The 23,264-nt window shown below is 45.7% G+C and overlaps 7 protein-coding genes across 7 annotated transcripts; 5 read left to right on the forward strand and 2 right to left on the reverse strand.

The window, feature by feature from the left end:
- Positions 1–338: 338 nt before the first annotated feature.
- PtA15_4A584 (uncharacterized protein) lies at positions 339–6,384 on the forward strand (the record flags this gene model as incomplete). The annotated part of the gene is made up of 18 exons (XM_053168483.1): positions 339–716; positions 821–1,982; positions 2,163–2,365; positions 2,449–2,511; positions 2,579–2,734; positions 2,844–2,979; positions 3,044–3,207; positions 3,309–3,569; positions 3,650–3,856; positions 3,947–4,583; positions 4,651–4,729; positions 4,824–4,965; positions 5,037–5,144; positions 5,262–5,408; positions 5,497–5,644; positions 5,719–5,853; positions 5,985–6,114; positions 6,210–6,384. The coding sequence occupies 18 exons, from the start codon at positions 339–341 to the stop codon at positions 6,382–6,384; spliced, it is 4,431 nt and encodes a 1,476-aa protein (XP_053019688.1).
- Positions 6,385–6,986: 602 nt separating this feature from the next.
- PtA15_4A585 (uncharacterized protein) lies at positions 6,987–7,357 on the forward strand (the record flags this gene model as incomplete). The annotated part of the gene is made up of 2 exons (XM_053168484.1): positions 6,987–7,130; positions 7,214–7,357. The coding sequence occupies 2 exons, from the start codon at positions 6,987–6,989 to the stop codon at positions 7,355–7,357; spliced, it is 288 nt and encodes a 95-aa protein (XP_053019689.1).
- Positions 7,358–8,939: 1,582 nt separating this feature from the next.
- PtA15_4A586 (uncharacterized protein) lies at positions 8,940–10,597 on the forward strand (the record flags this gene model as incomplete). Its single annotated transcript, XM_053168485.1, has 5 exons — positions 8,940–9,691; positions 9,754–9,887; positions 9,948–10,043; positions 10,112–10,210; positions 10,272–10,597. 5 exons carry the CDS (start codon positions 8,940–8,942, stop codon positions 10,595–10,597), a joined length of 1,407 nt encoding a protein of 468 aa, XP_053019690.1.
- Positions 10,598–12,237: 1,640 nt separating this feature from the next.
- PtA15_4A587 (uncharacterized protein) lies at positions 12,238–13,480 on the reverse strand (the record flags this gene model as incomplete). The annotated part of the gene is made up of 3 exons (XM_053168486.1): positions 12,238–12,466; positions 12,558–12,704; positions 12,813–13,480. The coding sequence occupies 3 exons, from the start codon at positions 13,478–13,480 to the stop codon at positions 12,238–12,240; spliced, it is 1,044 nt and encodes a 347-aa protein (XP_053019691.1).
- An 887-nt stretch (positions 13,481–14,367) lies between these two features.
- On the forward strand, positions 14,368–15,610 carry PtA15_4A588 (uncharacterized protein; the record flags this gene model as incomplete). Its single annotated transcript, XM_053168487.1, has 6 exons — positions 14,368–14,487; positions 14,598–14,750; positions 14,891–14,948; positions 15,032–15,153; positions 15,246–15,374; positions 15,482–15,610. The coding sequence occupies 6 exons, from the start codon at positions 14,368–14,370 to the stop codon at positions 15,608–15,610; spliced, it is 711 nt and encodes a 236-aa protein (XP_053019692.1).
- A 655-nt stretch (positions 15,611–16,265) lies between these two features.
- On the reverse strand, positions 16,266–17,622 carry PtA15_4A589 (uncharacterized protein; the record flags this gene model as incomplete). Its single annotated transcript, XM_053168488.1, has 2 exons — positions 16,266–16,987; positions 17,058–17,622. 2 exons carry the CDS (start codon positions 17,620–17,622, stop codon positions 16,266–16,268), a joined length of 1,287 nt encoding a protein of 428 aa, XP_053019693.1.
- A 1,696-nt stretch (positions 17,623–19,318) lies between these two features.
- PtA15_4A590 (uncharacterized protein) lies at positions 19,319–21,441 on the forward strand (the record flags this gene model as incomplete). Its single annotated transcript, XM_053168490.1, has 2 exons — positions 19,319–19,508; positions 21,419–21,441. The coding sequence occupies 2 exons, from the start codon at positions 19,319–19,321 to the stop codon at positions 21,439–21,441; spliced, it is 213 nt and encodes a 70-aa protein (XP_053019694.1).
- Positions 21,442–23,264: the final 1,823 nt, after the last annotated feature.

The following is a 23,264-nucleotide window of genomic DNA, read 5'->3' on the forward strand; positions in this document are numbered from 1 at the left end:
TTTTCGACCGAACAACATCTCTGAATGTGCTCCTAGTGAAAATCATTCATCTTGCGGTGGTAATCAATCTGCGAACCTGGGCACTAAGGACCCGTAATTTGCTGGATATTCCAGTAAACTTCAGATATCAACCTCACATCATTGGGTGCTATGACTTTTAGGTGGTTGGCCTCAACATCGCTGGTGAGTTGACAGAGGATTTGGAGCGCAATTTTAAGTTTGCGGAAGTATGTGTATGCTGGGTATGCCGGTATGCTTGTAGCGCGTGGAAATACATATGCGCTACTGTGACCCTAATCGATGCGGCATGCCTTCATACCTTCAAACCGACCAGCATAATGAACGTGATCCATCGCCAGCACCTTCCGCCATCTGGGACTGAATATTCTTGCCAGGCCTCCTTGACACCATCCACCCTATCGCGCTATTCGGACGTCATCACAGCATCTAAGACTCGGCCAAAGCCAATAACCAATTTGATCATTGCACGATCGACTCTCCTCCAGGTCTTTGAGCTTTGTCTGGTGGACGATGATGAGCCTGGAAAAAATCATTTGAGAAACCAAGTGGGAAAGCACAACAAGAAGAAGTATAAGCTGTTCCATGTGTGCGAGCACAGGTTGCATGGCAGAGTGACCGGCGTGCAACGGCTCACCACACTCGACACCCAGGAGGATGGCTTGGATCGACTGCTAGTGAGCTTCCAAGATGCCAAGGTGAGTAGTTCCTGAAGCTCTCATCCTCCAGAGGTGTATCTATCGATTCCTGGCGTGAGCATGCAGGCTGATCGACGACTTTCGGCCTGTTCGTGGTGGGCCAGATGACATTACTGGAGTGGTCTAATCCAGCCGCCGATTTGGTGCCCATCTCACTGCATACGTTCGAAAAGCTACCGCAGATCACTCAAGGGGACCTACCTAGGGACTTCCAAGCGCAACTAGAAGCAGACCCACTCTCGCGATGTGCCGTGCTCCTCATGCCTCAAGCCACCCTAGCCGTCTTACCGTTCTTTCAGGATCAGCTGGATCTCGATGGCCTTGGTCTCAGCGGTGGTCTCCACAGCGCCCTGGGATCGGAACAACAGCGGTTTCAGACATTCCCTTATGCCAGCTCATTCATACTCGACTTCAACCAACAAATCCTCAACCATCTCCCGTCTACGATCGAAAATCAACAGCGGCCAATCAAATCCGTCATCGCATTAAAATTTCTTCCTGGATTTAGTGAACCAACATTGGCGGTCTTGTATCAAACCCAGTACACTTGGTCCGCCAGACTCGAAAATGATACGAACACGGCAGCGCTAATCGTCCTCACCCTTGATTTGGGCTCGAACCATTTCCCAATCATCTCGCATACCAAAAACTTGCCCTACGACGCACATGGATTGATAGCATGTCCCAAGGAGCTCGCGGGAGTACTAGTGCTTTGTGCTGACATGGTATTACACGTCGACCAAAGCAGCAAGATCATCGGTGTTGCCGCTAATGGCTGGGTTAAACACACCTCTGAGCTTCCAATTCCGCGCCAAGAAACTGTCCAAGTCATCAGTCCAGTCACCACCACAGATAACTCCGAACGCCCAGAAGATCTTGAAGATGGGGAAGAACAAGACGATACTTCCTTACCGGAAGGACACGAAAAACTGTTGGTTCGACTCGAAAATTCTAAGATTGTATTCAGCAAGCCGGACCTAGCATTCGTGTTCTTGAGGAGCGGCCAAGTGTTTAGCCTCCGGTTCCAAAGAGATGGCCGGACGTTGACAAAGCTGATTTTCGAAAAATTCGATGTTCGATCAATCGTCCCGTCAACCGTAACCAAAATGACTGATGATTGTTTGTTTGTCGGGTCCATGTCCGGAGACTCTGTGCTCTATGGCATAGATGAGCTTTGCATGCAAAACTCGACCGATCGCCCTCCAAACGCGCCAATTCAATCCTCCCAAATAGTCAAGACACAAACGAACCTCGACGTAGATGAGGGTAGGAACTCCATCATCAGTTACTTAGACTTTAATCTATCATCAGTTACTTAGACTTCCATGAACAGAAGCTGTGATGCCTACAGTTCCTAGAGGGCCCTCCAGATTCAACTCGAAATTCCGTTTTTGGCGCAAGCCCATTATTCTGACTCAGCGATGTTTTAATTCCGATGTCGATTAGATATCTACGGCGAACGCATCGAGTCTACCCATGTACAGCCGAACGAACATTCTGAACTTTACGATCCGCACTCGTCCAACCGTGTCGATGACGGAAGGCCCGGAGGGCTTCAATCCCCCAAACCCTTCCTCCGTCTTTGCGACGTCATTCAGGCTCATGGCCCGATTCGCGACTTCACGATGGCTTCAACCGGCGTTGAAAACGTAAGTGGCTTGACTTGCATGCCTAACCAGCACATGAAATATTTAACTCGATCTCGTTTGTCACGAAAACACCACATTCCTAGATGCCACTCGAGCTGCTCGCATGTACAGGCACCGGTGATTTGGGAGGACTGACAGTTTTTCATGTAGGTTTATTTGTGTCCAAGTGAATGACTTTTTCCCCTAATGTTGTTCATTCTTTTGCACTTTCAGAGAGAAATGCCATTACGGAAGAAGCGCAAATTAAGCTTCGAGCGCCCGACTTCCAAAATCAGTGCACTATTCTTCACCTCACTTTCAGTCGTGAACAGTAGGATGTCGGAAGAAAGAAAGCTGATTTGGATTGCGCGGTCGGGCCCTCGGACTGAGGTGCGTCTACACATTGTTGTTTTGGGTATTCCATCAACAGAAGAAAAACGGGAGACGAATACAGATCAAACATTAATCACTTCTCATTCGTCTTTGGGCTTTGATATAGATAGCAACATATGAAAAGTCTGACAAGCTTTCTCTTATCATGACGTTACCTGAAAAAACGCTGGCTGTCTCGACATTCTTCGGGAAACAATTTGTTGTCCACGTTACAAATGCTCACATCAAGCTACTTACAAACAGTGAGATCTGCCTCGATCCACTGCATCCATATGAAGGCAACTAATAGCGAACCAAATATTATAGGTCTGGACGAAGTGCAAGTCATCCAACCCGAACCAGCAGTCCAAATTGCACGTGCCACCATTATGGAAGATTACGTGATGTTGGAAACCTGCTGTGGCCTGAAGCTGATATACCAAGGGAATCATGAATCCAAAACTCTAAGCAAGCTACCTTCCCCACCAGATGTGAGTCGAGCGCAACCCCCAGTCGGCCTCACTATATATTTGTATGGTAAAATCATCATACCTTTAATCATTTCCATTTTTTTTCGTCATTATTGCCACAGAGTCATGAAGTCCACACCGCAAGCCTTTTGAAAGCCAGTCTGCCCATCTACAGTCTCAAACATTCAACAAATCGTCAATCTTTCTCAAAGAAAACAACTGTGAATGAAGAACATGATCTGTATAATAACCCCCCTCAAGACTCCAACGGTGACGTAGAAATGCAAGACAAAAGCTCGGCCGTAGAGATCAACTCATCGACCCTCGAGGACTCCCCTGAGACGTGTTGGCTGCTGACGACGACAAAAAATGGAAGCTTCCATGTGCGAAAAACTGTCTAAATTTGAGTCTTGTCGGGCTTGGATGACTTATCTGATGTTTGTCCCGAACTATCAACAAAAAGATTCGACATCTTCCAACGCTTGCGATTGTGTTCACAGCACCTAGACTTGATACCTTACCTGAAACAATAGCTGATGAGGATAAACTCGAGGACGACACTCAGCCGGTTGAACTTTTCGGCTCGGTTGAAGAAGCTGCGCCGCTAGAGCCCATTGATCGCATCTTCGGCTTTCTCACCGGCGCGACCGCTTCCCGTCCCCATCTTGCAGTAAGAACCACGCGAACATGCTTCCTGACTTGGTGCTAGCTGACTTCTTCTATTTTGCTGCTGCGATCCATCTCGGTTCACGTTGTTCAGGTGATGCTAAATAACGGAGCATTTGCAGTCTATGAGGTTCTAAGCTCGTACACGATTCCCATGCGACTAACCGAAAAGAACGGGCACCCTGCAATCTTGCTGAAAAAAGTGATCGCCCGTCAATTTGAAGCTTTGGAAAACTCGGACGAATTGCCCTCTGGAACGGAAGACCATAAGATGGACCAAACCAACATCAACGACCAACAATCAAGTCCGCCGTCCCGGAGCTTCACAGCACTGAAGATGGATGGAAAATTCCAAGGGGTTTATTTAGCAGGTCAACCGCCGGTCTGGTTGTTATCGACAGACCATGGACCTTGCAGAATCTATGATTCTCCGGATGACAAGACCATTCACGCTATTGCGCAACTACCTGAAGGTTTCCTGATGTCTCTTACCGAGTCATCGTCTCAGAGCGAGAGCCAGACTCAGGAATGTGAACCATCACTCTGGGAAACATTCATATCCGAATATGTCTGTTTTGACCGAGAAGTCTCATCCACACTCGTCAAGAGCGGCCGACCGTTCAACAAAGTCTTTTATGATTCATCCTCCGACACGGTCGTTGGGGCTTCATATCTAGAGACCGCTTTCGCCAATTTTGACGAGGAGGGGAATCTGATGTGGCAGCCTGATGGTATGTAGCTGGATCATTCCTTCAAATAAAAACATCTGAGCTGAGGCATTGCTCAACTCCATTTTAGACGATTCCTTGATTCGCGCCACCACTTTCAGGAGTTCTTTGGAGTTGATACTTCCTGGCAAATGGGTTACTATTGATGGGTATGATCTTGACTGCACTTGACATTGTGTTATCAATTGCTGGGCTTTGGTTTTCTACAGTGTCCTGACTTTCTCCTCGGCTTTTCCGAAACAGATATGAATTTCAGCAAAATGAATGGGTGACGTCCATGACCAATCTTGAGTTGGACTCTCGGAGTACGATTTCTGGGAGGCGACAGTTCGTTGGGGTGGGAACTACTTGCAACCGGGCCGAAGATCTGGCCGCCCGCGGGGGAGTGAGTGCCTCATCCCTCATATGTCATGCAATTATCAGCCCCTGACGAATCGGAATGGATCGAGATGTCAGATTTACGTGTTCGAAATCATCCAAGTCAATCCAAGTGAGAGGCATCGCGAATACAACCGGTCCTTAAGATTGCGGTATTACGAAGAGACCAAGGCCTGCGTGACGGCTGTAGATGCAATCAATGGATACTTTCTCCACACCATGGGCCAAAAAGTAATTGATTTTTCCTTCTCAAGCTCATTGCCTTGAGGGATGTGTGCTGAGGATTGATTTTTTTCCGGTTAGCTGTATGCTAAATGCTTCGAGCAGGACGAAAGGCTTTTGGCTGTGGGTTTTCTCGACATTAAGCCCTATGCAACGTGCCTGAGGATCTTCAAGAATTTCATTCTGCTGGGAGACGCGGTGAAAGGAATAACCTTGGTTGCTTTCCAGGTGAGTCCGAGGTGCTCAATTGATCGCTATCCTTTTCTTTATGAATATTGAATGCTGACATGCTACGTTACAACATTGAATTTGATAGGAAGAGCCATACAAACTGATCGAACTGGGTCACACTTATGTGGATCTCAAATGTTCAACCGTTGATTTCTTGGTGATCGATGCCAAATTAGCAATCGTTGCCACTGATCTCAACGGTGTCATTCGTATCTTTGAATACAACCCAACCAGTGGGTAGATTTCTTTTATGGTTGACTCAGGTTAACAATTTAATAACCTCGGCGTCCTTTTTTTTCTTTTACAGACATTGAGTCTCAGGCTGGACAAAAGCTCCTTTGTCGGACCGAGTTTAATACTTCGAGTGAGATGTCATGTTCGATGCAATTCGGGAAAAGACTTTCCCCAAAAGACGAAGCAAAAGTAATGGGCACATTTTTTGGTAGGTCCCTCTCCTCGCCCTCATTGTTTTCCTTTTTTATGTTCCTCCATGCGGAGTTGAATTCACGGTCTGATTTTGATCATGGTTTTATCCTGTTACCTTCCACATTAATTTTTGCGTCACATTGTCAGCGAGTTTGGACGGTTCAATCAGCTCTATAGTGCCAGCCAAAGACGCCGTCTATAAACGTCTCCAACTAGTCCAAACTCGGCTTACAAGACACGTCCAACATTTTGCGGGTTTGAATCCTAAGGGACACAGGTGTGCTGCCGTTTCTCTTCTCTCTCTCTTTCTCAAGCTTTTCCCACGCTTGGCTGTAGCTAATCACCCCTCACTCATATCCTGCAATCTTGTAGAACTGTAAGAAACGACATGGTTTCGAGGGCGATCAATAGAGGAATCTTGGATGGTGAACTGCTGATGAAATTCGAATTATTATCAATCACTCAACAGAAGGAAATTGCTAGTCTTGCAGGCTCCGATAGAGAAACAGTCTTAGTGAACCTTCTCAATTTACGGGGTTTATGGTAGCTTCTCTGCTCTGGCACTGCTGTTTGATTTTTCTTAGATCGTAGTGACCTGGGGTATTCCTCTCCATCTGTCTCTATGTTATTGTATGTCGGAAACGATTTTCTTGTTCGGTTCTGTTCGGGAGCAATGTCTGCTTCGAACTTTGCTCCTTGTAATGATGATGTAGCTCCTGATGCACCTGCCCGGTTTGAAAGCTTCACCTGCATCAGCATTAAGATCAGCTGTTTTTGGACGACGTTCCTCCAGTCGCTTCTCCACCATCTTTCCCGTCCAAATTTTAGGACAGCCTATGTTTGAGTGCTTGCCTTTACCTCAGATGCAGATGGGCAAGTTGATGTCGAATGGCGGGAACGATCCAGCTAACCCCATGCGCAATCCAGACGCGATTTTTCTGTTCTTTTTGGGGAACATCAGGGAACATAATCCTATTGACGGATAATTGGGCCCCGGGGACCGACGGGGCTGTCTTGGATTCGGATACGGTTCTTGGAGTTTTTCTATATTTTTTCGGATAGAAGGTGAAGGTTCATGCGTCGTCGGCCCACATCAAGTCCAACAGCCAATAGTAGAACGCTCGAACGTCAACACAGTCAACTTCCACAATGGAAGACAACCCATACTTGAATCCGACCGGTCATCAACCAGAGCAATCCACTTTAAGCCACCAACCACCATCTTCTCGCCAAAGAACTTGGAATAACAACAACCAGCAAGGACAACACCATCAACCGTATCGATCCCAGAAGGTCTGTTTCATTCGGCCGAGATCATCGCATGCCATAATAAACCAATGAATGAAGCACTGACAAATATGTTCCTAACTAATCAGAAACCTCGGGTACATAACCCGGCTAACTCACACTCGCCAAGACACAATGCCCATCACCCTCAACAACAGAATAGAGGAGCAAATGAGTCTTGGTTCAAAAATTCAATGCTCCAAGATCCTTGGCTGCCGCTTTATAATTCATAGCGCACTGTGTTGGTGTTTCGCGTCACAATTTCATTAGCCTGTTGTTACAGCAAGCAGTTGCATTGGCGAGAAGTCCTCCAATTACTGGTCTTCAGCTTCCTCGTAAAAACATGTCCCAAGAACCTCGACAAATGCCAAGCCTACCGAAGCTCATTGCCGCTAGGCTTGCAAGTAACGCAATATATGTGCTTTGCGTGATGGCCTTGACTTAGGACCGCATTCCCGATACCAACTTAACACAAGTTTCCTTGTGGATGGCGCGCAGGCCGCCCGACACGGGTCCGGGGCCGAGCTTGGCGGCTTGGCACGAGCTCACAGTCCCTAGTTCCTTTTCTTGGTGCAAGTTGGTGCTGATGAGTGGATTCGACATTGAGCTCTACAAATACCCCGTAAAATGCACGCAACGATGTTCTAACAAAAATCTCAAGATGCAATCGATGTCTACATATTTACAGTCATGTAACACCCTTTCGCTGATTATGAGCAGAAATGAACGCATTGCCGATTGCGCTCGATGAAAAAGTCAAGAGTTCACACCAGTGCGACGTTGGGTCAAGATGATATCACATTCACCGATGGTGCCTTGATCTGTGGGCCTGCTGTCAAGCAGCAGGAAAGCCTGGTTGCCGCCAGTAACCCAAAATTGTACCCAGGATGTGGTGCAATCTGGTGCAATAAGATTTGCTCTCCCCTGCATTGAAGGCTAAGCACGGCATATTGCCGATCAAGATATTTTACATGTTGCGCCCTCAGAACGGGGATAAAATCTTGACAATAAACACGGCCCACGGGTATATCCAGGGAGATTTGGAGGCAGCAGTGCTTCCACTTCCACTTCCACTTCCACTTTCTTCCTCCTTGCTTCTGCTCTGCGCAGTTTGAATTTTCAAGAAGTGAGTCTGACAAGTGTGTCACCAATTTTTTGCTTAAACACGGCGTACAATGCTCCCGCAAGGAAACGGCGCCATAAAGTTGCAGCTTCAAGATGCTTCAACTGGCCGCCTCAGCCGTTTTGGACTGTCGATGTTCAGCCTGTCTATCTTGGGTCGACATGCGAGTAAACAGCCCGGCGGCGCAAATATCGTCGCCCCAGCTAATCCACCTCATCAATCAAAGCTATAGCCACGCACAGGCCCCTCTGACGCTCAAGAAGCTGACGAGCGGGAGGCTACCCATAGGGCACCTGCGATTTTGGACTAGCGAGTCATATGTTGCAATGTGTGTCACTAAACCAGTCTAAAGCAGGCCAAGTCCAACCATTGACCTCCCTGGATTTACCCTTGATCTGGCCCATGCGTAATGTGATATATTTATTCAATCCGCTTTCATCTCAGAAGCTTATCAGCGGACGCACTTTGGGCAACTCTCACTGATAAATCAATTTCCCAAGCAACCTCCCCTGATTCCTCTACATCATTATACATTATACATGCTTAACACGGGACGCAGTGTTTCTCTCTCCTCATAGTCCGGCTCGGCTCTCCTTCCCCCTGCCTTTCCAGCTTTCCGCCGATTACGGATTCTCGCAAAGTAAATTCCAACCCTTAGTTCATTCTTTATTACCCCCTCATATCAAGTCTCGATGGTTCTATCCGACTCCAAAGCCGCCGCTATGGCATTCAACCGCCGGATCACATCGAAGTTGATTCTTGTCACTCTTTGCAGCTCCTTGGTCACTGGCGCAGCCGCCTACGAATCCCATGATTTCTGGGGCCGTCAAGCCCCTCCCGCACCTGTTGCACCTGCTCAGCCTACTGCTTTACCGGTGCCAACTCCCGTCACTCCTGCAGCCGGGGATCTTCAAACGTTGAACTATCCTCCAATTATGAAATCCATGGCCCCTTCAACCATGACTGCTCTACCCGCCACATACACTGCTGGAACCGTTTCGCCTATTCGTGGAGCTCCTCCGCTCCCTTCGACCAATTTGAATGTCGCGTTATATCCTGCCCTGGATCGCCTTCCTCCGCTTGATTCTCCATTAGTCAAAGAATGGATGAGCAAAATTGATTGGAGTAAGGCTCCAACGAGCTCTCCTACCGGCTTGGGCGGATGTCTGAACGCCACAAATGCGGATGCCGTATCTAAATCCGGGAAAGACGACAACTGCTGGTGGACCTGTGGTGGCTGCACACGACCAACAGATATCGTCTCTTGTCCCGACAAGGCGACTTGGGGTGCCAGTTTTGACGATGGGCCCTCACCCGATACGCCGACTTTGTTGAACTACCTGGACCAACAAAAGCTGAAGACCACGTTTTTTGTTGTTGGATCAAGAGTTCTCAGCCGGCCCGCAATGCTGCAATACGAGTATCAGACAGGACATCAAATATCGTAAGTCGTCGCGGCTTTTTTCTTGCGAGATCTGCCTTGCTAATCAATTCTTGTTTTGCTAGCGTTCATACCTGGTCCCATCCTTACCTTACAACCCTCACCAATGCCGAGATTGTTGCGGAGCTGGGTTGGTCAAAGAAAGTGATCAAAGATGTATTGGGCGTCACACCGAACACGATGCGTCCTCCCTATGGTGGTCAGTAGGCTGATTCACTTGAACAATTCTTGAAGCCGCACTAATCTGCGTTATGAACAGATATCGATGACCGTGTTCGTTTCATTGCGATGTCAATGGGATTAACTCCTATCATCTGGACAACTGCACCTTCTGGGCAAACTTTTGATACCCAGGGTGAGTCCTCTCGTGATCCACAGAATTTGAACGACACATGGCTGACATCGCTTTCGATCACGACTTAGATTGGAAAATCTCGACTGGAATTGTCACTCCCGCTCAGGTCTTGAAGAATTTCCAGTCTATCATTGCCGGGGCTCCTGACCTTCCAACAGGGTTCATTGGTGAGTCTGCCTTTGTTCGTCCGCAGCATATTCATAAATACTAAACCATTATTATATCCAGTTTTGGCACACGACCTTTACCCTCAAAGTGTTGCGCTCGCCGTGGAGTTTGTTTTACCGGCCGCCATCGCCGCTGGAAACTTGACCATAGAACCTATCATCACATGCCTGGGCAAGCCTCTCTCCGAAGGCTACATTGAAACTGCCAACGGTGGCAACGCTTCATTCCCATCATCCAGGCGCGAAACCTCTCAAACTTCGGTCAGCGCCGCCTCAAAGGCATCTGACGGAGCTAAACCTTCGATTTCTTCAAGCTCTCGTTCAAGCACATTTGGCCCAGCTTTTATTATTTCTGCCGTGGGATTAGCTATGCTCACTGTGTACTAAACTTGGCTCGAAACAAGTTTTATTGTTATCATCTTTCTTTTTCATCCGTCAAAGCCAGCTCACTCTTTTGGGCTCATCCGGTTTGGAAAACTTTTCTTGTTACTCATGCCTTGGGAAGCTTACTCAGAACCCGACCAATTCGACCACCGCGACCAAAAATCAAGGTTCACTCTTTCCACTCTGCCACTAACGGGGACCCTTCTGGTGATCATGGGTAATACTGTGAAAACTCATCATTTCGTCATTCTCATGCATATCCTTCCTAAATCGGACCCGACCATACCCACCCCCCTGCAGAGAATTGCTGTGAAAAAGTCATATTTTGTTTGCTACTCCATGTAACTGTACATATTCTATCTATTCGAACATTTTTTCCGTGTTGTAGAAGTGGAGTACATTCATAAGCCCTGTCCATCGCACCCCGGCATCTATTTATCTATATGTTGGTCTTAATTGTGCTACAGCCTTGTATGTAGCGGCATGTTAATTATTTTGGTTTTTGCAACAGACTCTGATGTCTTTTGCAATACTGCCATACATTTCAACTCATTCGATGAACTTATTTGTTGCAGCTGATAACAGGCAAATAATATCTGCTTGGTACCTACCCCTTGGCCCTGGGCTCGTGTACTTCGATCAAGAAGCTCATGGATTAATTCTCTGTCACCTTGAACAAAATTAATTGATGGAAATAATTAGAGCATAACAAGCGTCTGCCAGTCAATCAGGACTTCGGGTTGCAATTTTAAAGTAAGACCAAATTGAATTCATTGGTGAAACTTGTGTCTTGGGAGCAATGCCGCGAAAACACTTGGATTTGTTTTGTTCACCCCTTGGAAGGTGATAGTCAGAAGTGAAGGCCTTGTTAACCATCCACAGAATGGACCCTGAAGGTCCACTCAATTGGTAATCCAGTATCTCGAAAAGGTCGGTCAAGTCAATGGAGGAGGATCGGCAGGTGCAGCCTCTACAACGGTCAACCGGCAAACACAAAAGCTTCTAGATAAACTTTGTATCATATTTGTCTCATTGTATATTTCTAGTTTATAAGCTTAAGATTATTTAGACAGATGGCTTCTCAATCAATTACCATTAGTATTTAACAATCAGATTGGCGGATGCATTAAAAGCACGATGTTCTCTACAAACTTTTATCACTAAAGCTGAAAGAGACGATGTATTCTAACAATCTGATTAGATGAACACGGCTAATTGACCGTGCCCAAGAAGCTTTTACCAAAGCTTAATCAATTTTTGTCGTCCTCAAGTACTGATCCTCTTTGGACAAATTTGAGCGGGACATAGCAGCACTTAGGAAATAGAAAAGCGCGACGTGCGACGCTTGTGCCCAGTTTAAGACTTTATGCATTCTACATAGTCCATCAATTTCATACATGTCATCAGAATAAAAATAGAAAGAAGATAAAAAATCAAGAAACAGAAGAAACGGCCGTGAAAAAATTAGGAAAGGTCTATTGATGTCAAGTTGATACCGAATTTACCGAATTTTGTAAGGTTGACTATTTATCTATCCAAGCTTCACTCAACTATTATTCCCGAGATTTTATTTCCGTTTAATATACAATTTACAGTATTACACCCAAGACCAAACGCTTCAAGGAAAGAAATTGTTCATCATATCAAGCGGGGTTCAACTCAGCCTCGTTGCTATCTGCGCTAGTTGAAGAAGACGATACAGATAGCGTCCTGGTAGCTCCAAACTCGCTCGATCGACTGTCGAGCCATCCTCCAGAGCTGGTAAGACCATGAGACGACTCCAAGCCCCGACCGACCATGACCGTCCCGCGTTTTCCGAGCTCGCCAGGCGTTGCTTGCAGGGTACCTTCCTCTTGTCGTTTAAGTTCCTCCCTGTGAAATGAGATTACCAAAAAAAAAAGCAACTCGAATGATCAATGGTTTGCTCACGTCAGATGAGTGATATGATGTCAAAATTTCACACCTTTTCTTAAGCTTTCGTCTCATAATAGCCAGTGCGACGCCGAGGATTAATAACGCGCCGAGCAAGACAGAGCTCACAACAATGGCTGTTTTTTGGTCGTCGGTGGGTTTGCCGGTCCTTCCCTGGGATTGCTCAGCTGAAGGTGGACTGTAATCCCGCGAATTTCAGGCCGCAATTAGGCATTCAGTCAAATGGAGTTAGTAGCTATAACCAAAAAGCAAAAATGTCGATGCAGGAAAAACCCAAGTGGCTTACGAAGTCGGTGTCTTCTTTGGGGGTAAAGATGACGAGTTTGAGGGGAGGATGTTGGAGGTCAGGTTTGAAGATGAACCGGTAGGAGTTGTTGGACCGTTGATGCGAGCCTGATCAGTGCCGGGTTGGCGTGCTGGAGTCAAGTCTCCTAGAGCTTGCGAAGCAGTTCCGTTTTTGTTCGGTGGCGAATTTGTGGAAAGATTAGTATCTGGTACGCCGCTTGCAGAGCCCCTCACGGCGGGAGTGGGCTGTGCTAGAGAGTCAGACGATCCAGCCTGAATCAAAGGAGCTCCGCCAGATTGTTTGGGTGTAGGGAGAGGAGGGATGTTGCTTTCAGAGATATTCGCCCCCGCAGGAAGCCCAGAGGCAGATCCAGTATTTTTGCTGGTTGATGATCCGCGCGAAGAAGGCAGAAGTGCCCCTGAGGAAACCCCACCAGCGGGTAGCTCATCACCAGGCGAAGTTGGAATTTCCTGAGAGGGTGGTTGAACAGAGGTGTTCGGATCAGGAGCGGCTGTAATAGGTTTACGCGGGTCAGAGGCGTTGGCATCAACATTCCGACTCCCAAACTGAGACTCGCCGCACTGGCAGAGGTTGTTTTCTGAGGAGCATATGGTACTCGTTAGGAAGAAAAGGCTGAAAACTACATGAGCAGCTTTCAGCTGACGCATTGAAGTGGCCACTTCTTTGCTTCTGGTGATTTGGAGGTGAATTGAGAAGGTGAGGTTGACTGTGTGAACCTGCTAATCCATACGGATGAGGAGGGTGAGGGAGGGTGCTAGGGGGTTCGATGAATTGGGGAAGTAATCTCGACCCCATCAAAATCGTCATCGTGTGCATCTTACCCGTCCGGTAGTCTTATCAGTCACCTGCAACAACCAGCTGCTGACGAGTCCTTTTTCGTGGTGTCCAAGTGCGTCTCATCGAGGGCTCAACGTAGTCAACATCACTCGGTTTCCAAGGTTGCAACTGGCCTCCAATTTATATTCACAACGAGCTTTAAGCTGACCTCGACTTCCGAATCGTCCACGGGCAGACGCTACCAGACGCTACCAACCGATGAAAGAACCCCGATTGAAAATCAAACCTAGCTGCCCTGGCCTTGCGGGCAGAGTCATACGGAAACTATTTCAGTCCCTCCTGGGCGCGAAAGTATAGGGCCCGCGGTGGAGATGCTCATGTTGGAAGAGAGTCGGTCAAGCCCGATAGAGCGATATGCGCATCTTATTATGGTTAATTCCAGTTGCCACCGGTCGACCTACCGCAGGTCATGATATTTATGTTCGACACCATTTGCAGTGTTGGTAAATTTTGAAGCAATCATAATTCGTTGCAGCTGAGGATATCCGACTGAAATCGGATCGGCGATTCTCCGTAAAAGGTCAGGTGACCCCTGCCGGATCGGGGTCGGGCTGTAAATACACGCGATCGACAGTGCGGATCCCTTGCTGACGTTGAGTTTGATTCCCCTGTGCAATATCGCCAGTACTCTTCACAAACACCCCTTTAACCGCTTCCTTTTCCTACCCCACCGTTTGAGACGTTGAGACCATTCGACATGGTTTCCCATCCTCCTCAACCAGGCCCATCGAACTCACGATCCTCGCAAGCACCCAACCAACGACTCTCCAGCGAACCTCCCCAAACACTCAAGCTTTTGCTCATCGGCTCTTCATCAGTTCAGCTCACCTGCTTCTCATTACTTTCTTTTCAGAATTGAGAAAAAAAGAAAAGAAAAAAAACTGAATCATTTTCCACGTGTTCACAACTACATCATCCGAAACACAGGTCGGGAAGTCGTCATTGCTATTAAGGTTTACAGATCAAGTATTTTTATCTGCAGAAGAATCGTCAGCAACGATTGGTGTTGATTTCAAATTCAAACTGATCGATCATAAGGGGAAAAGATACAAATTGAGCATCTGGGATACTGCTGGTCAGGTGAATAATCATAAAGAATCATTCTAAACGATATTCCAGGGTTAATGAAAGCTGTCGGACCACAACTAACAGACCACAAGTTCTTGCCCGCCCTCGGGGGCCTTCTTATTCTTTCTGATTAATGATTGATGTCTTTTCAGGAACGGTTCAGGACATTGACGAGTAGCTATTACCGCGGTGCCCAAGGGGTTTTGCTAGGTTTGTGTGTTGTGCTTTGTTTTCAACTCTTCCCTTCTTTCCGCTAACAGTCCCTGACAAAACCTGCAACCAAATCTATGCAGTTTATGACGTCACAAATCGAGCATCTTTTGAATCGTTGCCTTCATGGTTTAGTGAATTAGATACATTCGCCCATTCACCACAAGATGTAGTGCGGGTGATTGTTGGAAACAAAGTTGACAAGGTTCGCAAACGAAAAAAAAACTTTGTTCCTCTGCCACGGATATCCCAGTTTCATGGCTTGACACTATCTGCTGTGTGTGATTCTTCTTGTAGGATGAATCCAGGACCGTTTCTACTGAGGAAGGCCGGGCATTTGCGAGCGATAACCATGCGATGTTTTTCGAGACGAGTGTGAAGACCAGGAAGGGTGTGGATGAAGTCTTTGAAGCCGTAGTTGATAAGGTACCTTCCATCCCAACTTTCCATTTATCCGCGCTCGCTTCCTTCGCCACGTCCTTATCATTTTAGCTAACCAAATTTAAAACCATCATGACTCCCAAATGAAAAAGATCATAGACTCCATTTCTCTACAACAAGCTAGACAAGGCTACCGCAACGACGGAAGAACTTTACCTGGCAGTATCGACTTGGATGCTTACAGCGACGATGATCAAACCGGAAGTTGGTGTAACTGTTAAAGCAACGGGTGTCTAGACTCTTAACTTTGGACACACACCGAACCTGCGTCCAAAAGAAGGAAAACCCCAACACTTTAGCACTGCAGACTCTTATCTCCACCGAAAAGTCCGACACCAAAACTTCCATCACTCTTTCTGCTTGTACAGCATTGTATTACTGTGTACTTATCAACCCACGGGCACCCAGTCAAATCTAAGATAAGATCACTTTCTATTTATTTATCACTCTTGCACATATCTTACTCCTGGCATGTATGCAGGTAATCTGAAATACATACTATAATGGATTCTGAGACGTCTTGTTGCCAGGTTGTATTAATTGATTATGTATTCTCTCCAGCCATCATTGTGATATAATCTGGTCAAGTAAACTGGTTACAAAAGGCTCAACACAAATCAAACTTTGTAAGCTTTGAAGTATAGGGACCTTTCTATTCAAATCAATCAAAAATTTAATGAAACTCAAGATTGAAGATAAAAATGTAACACTGCCTTTGTTTGGAGGGAAGTATGTGAAAGTATAACAGAAGTATGCTATATACATATAAATGGAAGTAGAACTAGGTATATGTTCCAATGAAGTGCCTGTGATGCTGGATTACTGCTATTGGCATTTCCTTATCAAGACAATAATAGATGACTTGAAGTTGATTCATCATGTATCCTTCAAGTCAATTTTCTTTTTGGCCTTCCGCAATCTTTTACTGTTCAACCCAATCCACCTGTGAACCTCATCACGAATCATGTTCCTCAATCTTGGCAGACCCACGATTCTTCCATACAGATCAGGATGATTATGGAAAAGGTGTTCATATTTTTCAACAAATGCAGAATTAAGCTTGACAACTTGCTTATGATATCCAGAATTCATTGCATAGACATCAGATGGATCATAGATTTTCTTGAATTTATTGGCAAAAACTCGGAATTCATTTGCTACTGCCTTTGTATATTTTATCCTGGAAGGTAGCAATATCATATGGTACTCGTATTCAATCATGATGCGCTCTTCTTGTTTTGCAAAGACCTCATTGAATATTCCTTCAGAGATATTTTTGCTTATAAAATCTAGCACTTCACAAACACAAGGAGCCAACAAGTGCTTCTTCTTTAGCTTTGGTTCATCTAATATTTTCTTAAGCATTTTGACGAGCTTTTCAACATCATCTTGGATAGCTGCATGTATCTCATTGCTAGCCATAGATGCTTGGCCATCTGATTTGCGTCCTTCCTTGAATATGTTATGGTACTTCTCACTTGAAAATAAAAGAAAGAAATCATCAAACTCTTCAAATCTTTTGAACTTCAGCCCCTCCAAATATAAATTTGCAATTAGCAACTCAAAGTCAATCCTCAAATTGGTTTGAGGAGTAAGAACTTTAGGACAATTTTGCATTTTAATCAGTGAAAAAGATTTGTTGATGAGATTTAGTCAGAAACAGCTTACCCTGAAAGAATTTGTACCCAAACTTCCAGAAACCCTGTGCAGTAGGCGCTGTTGGAAACAAGCCCGTGGATATAGATAATCCTTTCTGGTATTCATGGAATGCATAGATGCTGAGAAGTTTCAGAGCCGCATTGTTTTGAAAGAGCTTGATAATTCTTTCCTCTGCAATGAAATGCCTCTCAAACATGAAATCAATCGTTTTTAATATGTAACCAAAAGCGGCCTGTGAAGCATTTGAAATGCTGCCCTGGTTATTCCGAGCATAGACTTCAAATTTGTTTTCAATGATTGCTCCCTCAATATCACTGAAATATGAATCAAAGAATTGTTCCCAGGTTTGACTGTCAACAGACGGAAAAAGTCCAGGTGGAAATTTCTCAAACCACTCTGCTCCTTCCTGAATTTGATTTTGCTGATCAAACTCTGGATCAACTTCTCCTAGTTCCAACCTTATCAGCTGTTGGAGTATGTAAAGTCGTTTGTCAGATTGCTGAATTAAATCTGCTTCCTTCGGGTTTACAAGATCCATATTATTTCCAGGGCTGTTTCTTCGGGAATATTTCATGGCCTGTTTGGAACATCTTCCAAGCTCATCGGAATAGAAATTTAGCAAGGCAACTTTGTCTTTGATTGAGGTGTCAAATCAGTGCCCTCGAAATCTAATATGATCTAAGCTGAAGAAATAAAAACTAACATCCATTTCTTTCCCAGTTGCTCTTTATGAGCAGACCTGCAAAAGAGGAGTTCTATCATTAGTCATAAATATTTGAACAATTATCTCGATAATCAGCAAGGGTACTGATTGAACGATGCCCCTGGGTTGGACGAAATATTCCCAAACCGGCCGGGGGTCGCTGAGACCCAGAAAGGATTCATCATCCACGGCGAACTTTTGCAGTTTGTTATACCGTCGGGCAGAATTACTCATCGGCAAGCAAAACGTTTTTGGTCGCCCGGCTCGCCGTTGACGCAGGGCTTTGATGTCAGCGCGCCCCAGCGGTTTGAGCGTTCATCCAACCACAGGGTAAACTAAATACCCTTTAACGATTTAAAACTTTGCCTTACAACTTTCATCATCCAAACCTTTCAATTCGGGGAAAAAATCAGTTAACTGTTGAAAGCTCTTCTCTTCCTCAGTCTTTGAAGTCAGGCCCTTCAATCCCCACGTTTGTGGACAAAGTGTAGATACTAATGAAGCCAGCCTTTTCTCATCTTCAGGAAATGGGCCATTCTCAGGCATTATTTCATCTGTGCGGGATTGAGGAAAGCAGGCGATGGAGAATGGTTGAATAAAAAACGATTGTGAGAATTATCATCATTCATTTGAACCAATCTTGATAATTTACCGCCAGAAATACTGTGTGTACTCTGCAATTCATCTTCAACTGGCGGAGTAAGCACCCCATCAGCTAGTCCTTCCTCGCCTGCAGCGTAGATTTTCTCATTTATGGTGGGGGAGAGGGAGGATGCAAGATGGGAAAAATTAACAAGAATTTTAAGAATTATGTTCAGTCTGGTGGTGTCAAATTTAACATGTAGCAAAAAAAGTACCTCTAGAGATGACGGCAGCTCCAAGACTACGAGGAGTACTGATTGCCTCTGCTGTGCTGACTGATGGAGTATACACTCCGACCAACGCTGAGATAGTGTAAACGCTCAAAATAATGGATCGGGAAAACATTTCAATATAGCGAATGGCTGGATTGGACAGGCTGGGCCCAACCTCATCCTCATATCTTCTTCATCGAGAGTCGAGACGTCTTCCTCTGAGCCCGAAACATCGCGCATCAAGAACCAATACACCCATTGCCATCGTCGCTCATGAGTGGCAGCATATTTTCGTAGTATTGAAGTTGACAATGGAGTTTCAACGAGGACCGTTAAAACAATCGGAAGCCTCTGGGAACTAGTATGCAGTATTACCAAATATCAAGCAGACAAAGCGAACCCAAATTCACAGATCCTTCTCAATCTTACAGCCTACTACAATGTTATAACTCACGCATGAAATGCTTGTCAGCAATAAGTTCCGGTCACGAGGGAGAGTGCATACATAGTTACGACTGAAGTACCGACCTTAACTCGTAGGGTTGACATTGACTGGACTGTTTGGGAGCTGCGGCACCTTGTGGCACGGGACCTTGCGAGACGTTTTATCCTTGGTAGGTCGTCCCCAGCCCGTCCAAAGAGGCTTTGATCAATCTTGAAAAACCAGACAAGATGAGGTTTGTGGGCTTGACCTGTCCTGTCTTACTTCCAGTATGCGTCACGTCAAGAGGGAAGGCGAAGTCAATGTTAAACTCCTGCAAGGCGTACATACAGCCGTCCTACAACGAACAGGCCAGGGATGCTTGTCGTTGGAAGGGAGACTGCGGTTGATCTGGGCTCTCCAGGCGTCGCTCGAGGGCAAGGTCGGCAGTAGGAGTGCAGCAGCAGCAGGGGCGGGGGCGGGTAAGTGGAGATGTATGCATGCGCGCAGCGGGACGTCTTGGGCAATAATTCAAGGGCCTGGCTGGCGGCAAGGCTGTGTGGAGCCGGGTGAGCTGTGATGGGTGGAACTGAAGGCGAGTTTGAGGATTGTCTTGGAGCTCTCCAGCCGGTCTGTGTCCATCGACTCCTGGGACATCGTCCGGCCAAGCTTGGATGCTGGCAGGACATTGAATTTGCAGAAGCCGAAAGCGCGCGTGACACACCCAAAACCCCCGCTTGGCACATGGCACATGGCCAAGCTGGCGGCACAAAGCCCCGCTGGGCCGAGGCCAGGCAAGGGTGCCACGCCTGCCAAAGATGCCGGCCATCAAGGAGAGAAGTTCCCCTCCTCGATGGCCGGTCTGCAAACCGGTCATCAAGAGTTTCCCTTCTTGATGACCGATACAGGTATCAACCACCAAGAAGGTAGTCGTCTCTCCCCCTCTATGACCGGTTTTCAAACCAACCATCCAGGAGGGGTACTCTCTTCTGGATGGGTGGTCTCCTCCTCAAGACTAGCAGTGTATCGGCGCTTGATATTGACACATCCGCTGGCCGGTACACAACTGATGTTACCGCGATGATCCCATCGGCCCAGAGCTTGGGGCCGGTATTTAGTTTATCCTACCCCGGGGGATTCCCCGGGCTAGGACGGCGGCCACTACTTGGGTATGTAGCCTGGCCATTTCCGCGCCCCGGCTCCAAATCTTTTCCTCACCGAGATTTGGAGACCGGGATCGACTAGCGCCGAGTGCTAATCAGCGACGGGACTGTTCTGTCCAGGTGAGTAGTGTTCCAGAGTTGTTTAGCAAAGTTGAACGCTGAGCAGGTTGCCGAGTTTCCCCATAACACTAGCTGGAAACCCCCGATGACGGCCGATGTGCTTCATTTTAGATTACGTCGGGCGCCGTCAGCTTGTCAATCCGATTTCCCCCGTGGCGTAAATATGGTTTCCATGAGTTCTCTGTGTTCATGATTGTCCTCTGCTTCCTATCGGCCCTCCCGAAATGCAAATTTCTGGGAAACGTGTCTGGATTGTTCAGGTTGACATTCCTCCAGTTAGATTCCACTTGAAGTGTGCCCCTGTCCAAACTTGACTGACGAAGCTCTGCGATACAGAATCACAGGATTGAATTCTAACCCTCACCGCCTGCCAGTGCAAGACACGTCAAACGTTGCGCAGGAAAGAGTGCTTTCTATAGGTTATGTCGCGAGTTGTCAGGTTATCAATCCGACTTTTCCCGTGGCTTAACTACGGTTTTCAATCAGTGCCCCCTCCCAAAAGGCAAAGTTCTGAGAAACGTAATACTAATGCGATTGCCCATTTCTTCTATAAATATAGAGAGACATCGACCTTGAACCATCTCCCATCAGACCTTCTCAGCCTTCAAATCGGTTTAGTTTGCGATCACTCGGCGTCTTTTGCGCTAATCGGATTACTTGGTCCCTAAAAAGTAAGAGTTTGGCGGCTCAGTAGCATCTTTTTTTGACCAGCTCCTGACGTGATTTTTGTCCAGAGAATAACCACAAATTGTCAAAGAAGATTGTATTCTGAACATCCCCAACAGTCATTTATCAAACCCTTATCTTGAATCAAAGATCAGTGTGAGTGAGCTTCTGCATCATCTTTCCATCACAATATGTGTATTCTACCAAATCACATGAATATTGATTTGAAATCATCCACATTTTCCACCCTATCATTGCACCATATATCAATAAATATTCACCTCGAAGTTCTATAAGATGAAGATTACTGGAACATCAATTGTTGTTCTCTTATTTGGTGGCTTCATGTCTTTGGAGGCCAACCCTGGTGTCCCTTGGCAGTACCGGGCGCGAGAACCCACTGCTGACTTCCTCAGTACTTTTCATCGGTCGGCATTTTATAGTGAAGCTGGAAGTTCCAGTATAGCATCACCATCATCCACGATAACTTTTGAATATGTGGGTAGAAATCAACACAAAGTCCATAACACAGGTGCTAGAAGGGTACAGTACTTGTTGAGAAATGTGCATTATCCAGACTACTGGCTTGAATCTTCCCTTGGACCTGGAGAAGAAAAAACATTCAATGGTAAACCTTCCCGTATCTGGGTTAGAGATGCTTGAGTGCTATCAATGACCAGTATCTTGGCTGGAAGTATTAGATTTTTTATATCTAGGAGAAATTTTCTGAGATGATTTTGGAGTTCTTTTATTTCTCTCAGACTAATTTCATACTACAGTCAACATTGAAAGGCATGCAAAGGGTGTAGTTAAACAAATCCCCATTCTACTAAAAAGATATCCCAGTGTCATCATGTCAATATTTCTCCTCTTTGCCCTTCGAATTGTGTCACTCTTTCCAGATCACTGAGGAATTTTCCACAATCAAAGAAACACAAAAGAGAAAAGAAATATATATATTAGATCACCATTGTGCTTTGTTTATCCAAAATCCTGGACCAGCCCCAACCCAAATAGTGTTTACTGGGTTTGTTTTTGTCCTACAGTTTTGGTTTCTGATCCAGCCTGCTTTTCCCCTGGAAGAGTGGCAGGGAGGGTTTGAGCCCGTCTATATCCTGAGTTTGGGGTCAGCGCCATGGTTCCATTGTGGGAAATGATTACTCTTTTGAAACTCTACAAAATAAGCGGGAATTTGAACTTGGAGAGGGTCCAACTGTTGGAATTTACTACAGGCTCAATACAGAGTGCTGGTGATGGTCAATGTCATGAGATGTGGAGACAAATGAATTTCAATAAAGTGAAGTATTTTTAGCCCCAGAGTACATGTCACAGTACCTGAAGTAACTGCAAAATTACTACTCTTATATTACATTCATTTAAAACTTTATTCCACATGTATATAATTACGGACTTACTTCGCGCACTGTGGGGGTTGTTGTCTCGACGTCCAGCCCCCAGTGCGCGCCTCTGCCACGGCTCTTCGCGCACTGTGAATTCCCCCAAAAAAACGGCTTACTTTTCTGGAGATATTTTTTGATCAATTGATAGAACAATATTTTATGATCCCTACAAAAAATAATCAAGTCATTTGGGGGTCTGCTTGAGCCTAGAGAAAATTGAGAAGAAAAATCATATTTTAATGCGGCAGGCACCTGTAATGCCGCTTCCTGTGCCCCAGTAGCCACAAAAATTCCACAGTACAATGAGGAACCTTCACGTTTATGGCCTGATAACTTTCAGAATTTTCCAAAGCTTTTCTGTATGTGAAATTGGGATTGTTGGAATTCAAGCCTGTTACAGAAGTGATTACCTCCCTGGGTCTCCTGAGTATTTTTATCAGCTTGATTAAAGGTTTTAAGCTCTTCTTAGATTCAAGGATCTAACCTGGTCCCCCTTAAACAGTTATATCATCGAAAATTCAAGTTTGATTTGGGGCAAAATGGTTTTTTATCCCAACAAGTGTGTATTTCTCAAGGATTTTTAAAGAATAATCAAGAGAAACTAATATAAGGAGTGTTGAATCATTGTTTATGTATTTTATTCTTTAATTTATTCTAAATCCAAAACAACTGGAACAACATTTGGATCTTGAGGAAATCTTTGGTCCCATTCTTCACGATTTAGCTGGATTACGTTCTCCCATTCCTTTGCATCATCACTTCTCCAATTAAACCAATGAGAATTTATATGTGGAGCAGGATAAATGCTTCCCTCAAAGCGGAAAGCATTAAAGTGATACTTACCTTCAATATACACAATAAATATTGGTGGGTTGGTTGTTGGGCCATG

This window comes from Puccinia triticina, chromosome 4A (genome assembly GCF_026914185.1).
Source record: "Puccinia triticina chromosome 4A, complete sequence".
Taxonomy (NCBI): domain Eukaryota; kingdom Fungi; phylum Basidiomycota; class Pucciniomycetes; order Pucciniales; family Pucciniaceae; genus Puccinia; species Puccinia triticina.